This window comes from Acomys minous, assembly GCF_964271855.1.
Source record: "Acomys minous genome assembly, chromosome: 13".
In the NCBI taxonomy this organism is placed as follows: Eukaryota; Metazoa; Chordata; class Mammalia; order Rodentia; family Muridae; genus Acomys; species Acomys minous.
Genome location: NC_140495.1, coordinates 51279039 through 51287607, shown reverse-complemented (window position 1 = coordinate 51287607; position 8569 = coordinate 51279039). Strand labels below are relative to the sequence as shown.

Genomic DNA, 8569 nt, shown 5'->3' with positions numbered 1-8569 from the left:
TGATGTGTTCTAGGTGAGGGAGTCCAGGGACTGGACCCACGGAGATGGATCTGTTTCATCCAGTGGAGACGATCTGACCGTACACTTCAGCTCCTGATCACCATTTCTACCACATCTCTGAGAAAAATCAATAAAACCTAACACTGATTTGAAGAACGGTCCTCTCTCCTCCTTCTCAGAGTTTCTTAGAAAAATCTTATTGGAGCTTTACATTCATCAGAAATGTTGCTGCTAGAGGAACTAGGCAAAGGATATACACAGATCACTGTTTTCTTATAAATCCATCTGAGTGCGAGTTTGCACTTGTTTCAAAGTTAAATAAATATACTCAAATTTTTTAGTAAAACACATTAAAATTTTTTTCCTTAGAATATGTCTCTCAGTGCAGAGGGTAGAAGGCCAACTTCTGGGTTGGTGGATACGTTGGTGGCAGTGACAGTTTCCAGGCACCCACTGGTCCCCAGCACTATTGAGATGTAAATGTGTACCATTCACAACTCAACAAGCTTATAGACTCTGGGTCTGGTTAATTTTGCTATGTGTTTTTTAAAATACATTTTTTTCAATCTCTACTTTTAATTCTGCAGATAAAAAAAAATATCTGAATAAAGAATAGCCTATAATCTTCTTTTTTAATTAAACATTTATTTTTTACATATACATTTATATTATTAGACATATATACAATTTATATTACACATATATACCTGTAGCAAGAAGAACCATGACACAATCAGGAATTATATAAATGTTACATTCTTAGTGTTTTGACTATTTGTATCTGACAGTCTTAAAGAAAACATCTTTCCTATCTTGGTGTGTCTAAAATTCTGAATGTACCATAATCTTCTTTTTTGAGTATAAAGTTGGCAATATCAAAAACTACTCATCACTTCATCAAGGGGCCAAGTACTAGGGACAAACAGAATAAACAGAATAAAGCAGGAGCGATCCCTGCCCTCTTGAAGTTGGTGGTTTGCTCAAGGCCTCAGTCCATTGATTTTCACAAAATTCAAGCCAAACTAGAGAAATGGTAATTCCAAAGTACCTACAAGGCAGCTCTTCCAGGTACCCAGAAGAGAGCTAGCTACTTAAATTTCTTGGGCTGCCTGACAAGACTCAACATTTGTCCTAAGTAACAAATAAATGAGTCATTCTTCTCTCTGCTCTGCTGTCCCTGGGAATTCACAAAGAACTGGTCCCAAGGCTCCCTTACAACATCTCTGGATTCTCAAGTCCCTTCCAGAAGGTGCTGAGGGGGCTGCATGTAACACTAACTCATCTCCAGGTTACAGATGACACACCGTGCTGACAACCCAAATAGTTGTATTGTTTAGAAAACAGTGACAAGGAAGAATCTGTGTATTCAGTTCAGACTCCGTTGGAGTTTTCTGAATATTTCCCGGGTGAGTTGGCTGAACACATAGGTATGGAACCCTCACACAGTTACACCACTGGTTCCTGGTTTAAAAAAAAAAGTTCCGGCTCACCAGCTTTTCAATATCTGCCTCTTTTCTCTCTTTCTGCTTCCTCTAGGCTATAGCATCCTACTAGAAAGCTGTGCAAACACATGGCTGCCACAGAGACAGGGCAAGGATGTGGTGACCAATGAATCACAAAACCCAGCTAGCATCTCCAAAGAAAGATTTCTCCCAACAATTCAAGGGCCCTAGAGATCCTGCGACATCAAATGAAAAGATGCAGCCAGCAGACAGAAAATGAAAGCCACCCAAGCCTTGGAGGGTGCCCTTGCAGCCACTTCTATCCAGGCTCTGAGTTTCCCTTCAGGATGGCCTGTAACAGCACATCCATCGGGACTTACGAACATTTGCTGCTGAATGTGAGCAACACCTCCGACCCCTGGGCCACTCCACTGTCCGCACCGCTCAGGATCTCTCTGGCAATAATGATGCTGCTGATGATTGTGGTAGGGTTTCTTGGCAACACGGTGGTCTGCATCATTGTGTACCAGCGGCCAGCCATGCGTTCAGCCATCAACCTGCTGCTAGCCACTCTGGCCTTCTCCGACATCATGCTGTCTTTATGCTGCATGCCTTTCACTGCCATCACCCTCATCACTGTCCGCTGGCACTTCGGAGACCACTTTTGTCGGCTCTCAGCTACGCTCTATTGGTTTTTTGTCCTAGAGGGCGTGGCCATCCTGCTCATCATTAGCGTGGACCGATTTCTCATCATCGTGCAGCGCCAAGATAAGCTGAACCCACGCAGGGCCAAGGTGATCATCGTGGCCTCCTGGGTGCTGTCTTTTTGCATCTCTGCGCCCTCCTTCACTGGCTGGACGTTTATGGAGGTGCCAGCTCGCGCCCCACAGTGTGTGCTGGGTTACACTGAGTTCCCAGCTGAACGCGCCTATGTGGTGACACTGGTGGTGGCAGTGTTCTTTGCGCCCTTTGGCGTCATGCTATGCTCCTACCTGTGCATCCTCAACACGGTGCGGAAGAACGCTGTCCGTGTGCACAACCAGTCGGACAGCCTGGACCTCAGACAGCTGTCCAGGGCTGGCCTGAGACGGCTCCGGAGGCAGCAGCAGCAGGTCAGCCTAGACCTGAGCTTCAAAACCAAGGCCTTCACCACCATCCTCATCCTCTTCGTTGGCTTTTCGCTCTGCTGGCTGCCCCACTCAGTCTACAGCCTGCTGTCTGCGTTCAGCCGGCGTTTCTATTACAGCGCCTCCTTCTACGCCACCAGCACGTGCGTCCTGTGGCTTAGTTACCTCAAGTCCGTCTTCAACCCCATCGTCTACTGCTGGAGGATCAAGAAATTCCGCGAGGCGTGCATAGAGTTGCTTCCCCAGACTTTCCAAATCCTCCCCAAAGTGCCTGAGCGGATCCAGAGGAGAATCCAGCCGAGCACTGTCTATGTGTGCAACGAAAACCAATCCGCCGTCTAGGGAGCTGGCCGAATGGGCCAAGAGACCGCTCCAAATGGTCCCCGGCCAGATTCTGCTCCCTAGCCTTTAGTTGTCTGCGTTTTGTGGTGACTACACAAGCACAAAGGTACTCATTTGTTACCAGGTGATCTGTGGAGTTCAGTTTTCCGATTTCCATAAGATGATTTATTATTTTTGTCTCAGAAAAACTATATATAGCTCTAATGGGAATCGGGGCTTTCAGAAGTTGGCCAGAAAGTGAGAAGGGATGAGGGGGGAAAGGTGAAGCTACCTGAGGGCAGGGCGAGAGAAGGATCTATTAAAAGAGCACATCATTTTCATCCCAGCCCCCCTCCCCACATGCTCAGGAGAAGCCCCTGGGGCAGATTGTGGTGCCATTGTTCACTCTGATGTCAGCCTCCAGAGCTGTATCTGCAGGGCCTAGGTATGGCACAGAGTCTTCATAATGTTCACCTGTGTGTTTCCGATCATGCCAAACTACCCTTTCTAGAAAGATTGCACATTGGCATTGGGATGTTCTTGAGGTCCCCAGTATGGAAGGCTAGCTAGGTTGGTGGTAGTGTCAGCGGCCCAAAATTCAAAATGTGCTTTGCGATGGCTTAACTGAAATGAGAGGTCCACTCTGACACTTAGGCATGTGCCCACCACTCACATATCTGGCTGGCCTGACAGTCCCTGTCCCTCTGTTTCTGTCTCCTCTTTGGCCCCTTTGTTTTCATCCTTTTCAGTGTGCTAAGAACATACCCAGTGTCACTCGTCCACTGGCAAGTATTTGTAGTGACTTGCTCTCAGAGGCAGAATCAGCCAGCAGCTTGGCTTTGTTTACACATCTCCTCTGGACAACCCAGAGCCTTGTGAGGCACCAAATCCACATTAGCAACAGAATTGCTACAGGGACAGAACTGACACCCCCTCCTTAAAGCCGGGCTTATACCCATCCATCTCTGTTCCTCCTACCTCACTCATGTCCACTGTTGCTCTCAAATCCGATTGCTTAGACCCTGATCCTGGGGGTAAAGTTACTTAGAGGAGACATTCTGCTGGTAGCCTATGCTTGGCCACTATGCTGGTGGTTACTTGTTGTGAGAAAGAGATTCTGGGGTAGGAAGGTGAGTTCTGCAAGTTGGGACACAGCAGTGGGTCCATTGAGCTCTCTTTACAAAGTCAGATGTGAAGTGGGCGAGGAGAAATTAAGAAAATCTGATTCCGGGTCTGACTCTATCAGGGACCAGTCAGTAATCTTGTTCATTTCATCTTCTTCTGTCAGCCTCAGTTTACCCATTTGTTAAAGGAGGAAACAGGTGTACATCACTGCAGTCCCCTTGGTTCTACACTTGATCTCAGTCAAAAGGCCAAGAAGTGATAAGTCCCCTTGCTCCTCAGTTGGATGTTTTCTGCCTGGAATAACCAGATCTCACAAATTCATTTATTCACCCACATGATGGGCATTTATTAAGTGCCTATTGAATAAAATGCGCTGTGCTAGTGATAGTGACAAAAAATAAAATAAAATGCTGACTGCACCCAAAACTAGTTGATTTATCTCAGGAGTGTGCCCAGGACTCAGCCCAAGAGCACAGAAGCTCCACTTTGCTTTATTTCTTATTTTTCTCCATGTCGTACTCAGTCAGAGGCTAGCTCCCGACTCTCCCAGTCTGTCTGTGGTAGTGGTGAGGGAAGCAAGGAAGGAAGGTGGGGTGTGAAGGGAACATGATTTATGTTAAGTTCATTCCAGGGGAATGTCTGTCAAGAAAATGACTGACCCACTTCCATCAGAAAAGGAGAGAACACAGGACTGGTGTGGGCTTTGTGGCCTGCTCTGCCAATCCTATGTCTCTCCCAGTGTCCCAGCAAGGCTAGGGTTAGTCTCAGCTTCCATGGGTCAGGTTCACAGAGGCCAGTGGTGCCCAAGAGAATCGCCAGACCACTGTTGAGGGCAAGCAAATGGGCACCTCTCCTTTAGTGGTATTTTAGAGAAAAAATTCAGGAACCTTGAACAAAGAGAAATCACAAAACTGAATGAAAGTACTGAAATTTACATCAATATGTGTTATATGGTATATGTTAGATAGTAATATATGTTTCAAAGTAATAATTTTGTATATATTTTAAATAAAGTACTATGGTTCTTTCAGTGTATAAAATTGTGGTTTTGCCAAGTTTTTTTTTTTAACTAAAACTACTATTATAACACTGGAATCCTGTGTGTCTGTTCAGTCTACAACTTTGACTATGTAATTACAAGCTATACAAATACAGATTTTATGGTTCTATAAGCTGAAGTCTAAGATCAAGGCACCAATGGATTTAATATCTGGAAAGGACCAGATTCACAGGAGGTGCCTTGTTGCTATGTCTCCACATGGCAGAAGCAGAAGGGGAGGTTCTTCTCTCTCTCTCTCTCTCTCTCTCTCTCTCTCTCTCTCTCTCTCTCTCTCTCTCTCTCTCTCTCTCTCTCTCCTCCCCCCCCCCCCGTGTTGTTGTTGTTGTTGTTGCTGTTGTGTGCATGATCATGCATGTTGACTTCTGTGTGCAGGGTGTGTGTGTGTGTGTGTGTGTGTGTGTGTGTGTGTGTGTGTGTGTGTGTGTGACATGTTAAGGTCAGAGTTTGACATCAGGTGTCTTTCTCTATTGTTATACACATAAAAAATAAAATAAAGATGCTAATTCTATTCAGGAGAGGGGAGCCCTTATGACCAAATCAACTCCCCATAGCCTCTTAACATTATCACACTGGTGTAAAGCTGCAACATCAGAATTTGGGGGAAATGCTTTATAATTATAGTCATTCCAAAGACACAGTGACCCTCTGAAGTGGAGAGCCAGCAGGATGGGACACTGAGATGAGAGCTGGAGACTTTTGGGGCCACAGGCATCTCAGTGCAGAGGCTGCTGTTAACGTGGATCATCATGGTTCTGTTGAGCCAGCAAGCAGCTTGTCTTAACCACCTCCTGCTTGCTGACTACCTCCATTGTACACTCAGAGTTGCTCATAGTTCTGGAAACTCCCATTTCCTGAGACTTGTAGTAAGTGTGGAGTCCTAGTGGCTTGCAAGCTATGTCTGCCTTGGTTTTGAATCACTCATCTATGTCTCATTCTCTTTGGCCAAAGATTTAGCCAGATCCCAGGTTTTCTGGGATCTGTGACATCAGTGTAGCTACATACATGATATTTTTTTTTTCTGTCAATGCCTGAGGAAGAGGGGGAAAAACCTCTCAGCCGTAGGAATAACTGACCCTATGAAGATGCCTACGCCACACAGAAGAACCTTGGACATGAGACACAAAGCCATTTCCTCAAAGGGTCCTGGAGGCAATTCCCTAGAGACACCCACATTCAGAGATGCTCCATCTCTTACATAAAGTGTTGTAGGAGTCACAGAACCAGTGCACACAGTTCTGCATACTTTGAGGAATTTGTAGACAACTTAAAACCAAATGATGCTCATACTGTGTACACATCAAACTGCATTCTTTTTAAGAAGCAACAGGGGGAAATCTGTACATATGTGGTACAAAGGATTTTTTAAAAAATATTTTCCATCTATGGATGGTTGGTTCCATGGAGGTATAAGGTTCCAAGGGTGTGGTTCTAATAACAATGAATCCTCCATAACCTTTTTTTTTCAACCTTTTTTGCTTTTATTTGTTATATATGAGAGAGAGTGGGAAGCAGAAAGAGAGGGAGGGAGGGAGAGAGAGAGCGCATGTGTGTAGAAGTTACAGGACAATCTGGGGGAATCAGGTATCTCCTTCTGCCATGTAGGTCCAGGTAATTGAACCTGAGTTGTCAGGCTTGGTGACAAGCACCTTTTCTTACAGAGGTGTCTCACCAGACCCCATCTTTTCATCTTCAATCTTAATTTCCATGGTTGGAAATAAAATAAAATGAAATAAAATAAAACAAAGCAAAGGTCATAGGGCTGGAGAGATGACTCAGCTCTTGCAGGAGACCGAGCCTTGGTTTCCAGCATCCACATGGTGACTTACAGTTGTCTTAACTCCAGTTCCAGAGGCTTTTGTTCCCTCATCTGGTCTCCCCATGCATCAGGTACACACACAGCATGCATGAATAACATGTAGGCAAGAAACTCACAGACATCAACAAGCATAAATACATCTTTCTTGAAAACCAGCAAACTGGTGAACACTAAAATGAGCAATGGAAATCCAGACCAGCTTCTACTATTTTTGAACACTTTATGTCTTTTCTCCTGTACAACTTGCAGAACAGACTGCTTGGGGCTGAGTGCGGGCCTGTTAGTGCTGCTCAGCTCCCCATGCTTGTTCAGGCAGTGGGCACCATCTTCCTCACTGCTGTAGTTGGGAGGGGCCTTGATACCTGACACTGAGTCCTTCAGATGCTTTAGTAATGAGGAGGAAATGCTCTACACTCTCCCTGCCTCATTCCAAATAAATCATAGAGCACCCTGACCCCATGGCCCTCAACTTGGAAATAAAGGGAATCAGCGCAGGCAGAAAGCCTTCGCGAAGAACAAGCAAAGGGTGAGGTGTAGGTGGCAGAATCGTGATTGTCTAGCGTTATCTAGGTTCCACCCCCATCCCCACCAATGTAGCAACAAATAGAAATCACACATTTACACATTTACAGGATAGAGGCCATGGCAGGCACAGGGATTTGGAAGCCGTAATTGTTTCAGATGGACTGGGCACCTGTTTCCTATCAGGTTGTCCTTTTTATGGGCTATGGTAGAAAATGGTTAGAGGAACAGGCTGTTGAGTTTTTCTGAGCTAAAATAAAACAGAAACAGCTCTCTAATCAGCGTAGCATCTGGCTTGATTGTGTTTCATACTGTCCACCTGGAGGTGACATCAGATTCCACAGGTTGGGGTCTCAGACTCTAAGACTAGACAACCCCCCCCCAAATAACTCAAGTAACAGCACAAATACCAGGCAGTCAGCTGAAGTGCACAGTGGACTACAAACCAGAGTTCCCATAATGCTCCGCAAAGCCGGATTAATTTGGTACAGCTGCTTACAGAACCCAGGGAGCCATTTTGCTTCTTCCACTTACCCTGTTATTATAGAGGAAACTGCAAAGGGTACAGATGGGCAGGTAGATGGAAGAAAGTAGGATGAAGCATGAAGCAGGAGCACTCTGCTTCCCCCACCCTCTGGCAAAACCTTACCAGAATGCTCCTGCGAGCCCATGTGTACCAATCCTATGGGTTTCTATGGAGGCTTCATTGCACAGCCATGATCAATGATATCACTGTCCATCTGTGATCAAGTCTCTCATCAGGGCTTGGAATAGGATTTAAAAGTTCCTTTCCTCTAGACTGCATTGACCTCCCGGGTGACCTGTGCCCCTCTGAAGCAATCTCGAGGCCCTAGCCATACATAGGAGCAAACAAAAGAAACAAGTGACCAGAGAACTCCAGAGTTTGTATGCCAGAACCAGGGGCAGACCCACAACGTGTATTTGTTATGTTACATCATAGTCCTTGCCCTCACACGGCCTAAGATTTCAAAGCGTTAGTGGGCTTAGTGCCATATGGACCCAGCTTCACCCCTCCACTCCATACAAGTTTCTGCTGGGCTGGGAGCCATCCTGCAGGGCCGATGGCAAGACTGCCATGGACAGTGAGTGCAGCATCATCTGTGCACCTAGACAAAACAGCTGCACATGCACATCT

At 45.7% G+C, this 8569-nt stretch overlaps 1 protein-coding gene across 1 annotated transcript in view; it reads left to right on the top strand.

Moving 5' to 3' along the window:
* GPR45 (G protein-coupled receptor 45) overlaps positions 1-3311 on the top strand; it is a 102383-nt gene extending 99072 nt beyond the window's left edge. Inside the window, exon 2 of the mRNA XM_084754595.1 lies at positions 1537-3311. Within this exon, the coding sequence (XP_084610721.1) occupies positions 1691-2911 (1221 nt within the window). The 5' untranslated portion in view covers positions 1537-1690 and the 3' untranslated portion in view covers positions 2912-3311. The remainder of the gene's footprint in view (positions 1-1536) is intronic.
* Positions 3312-8569: the final 5258 nt, after the last annotated feature.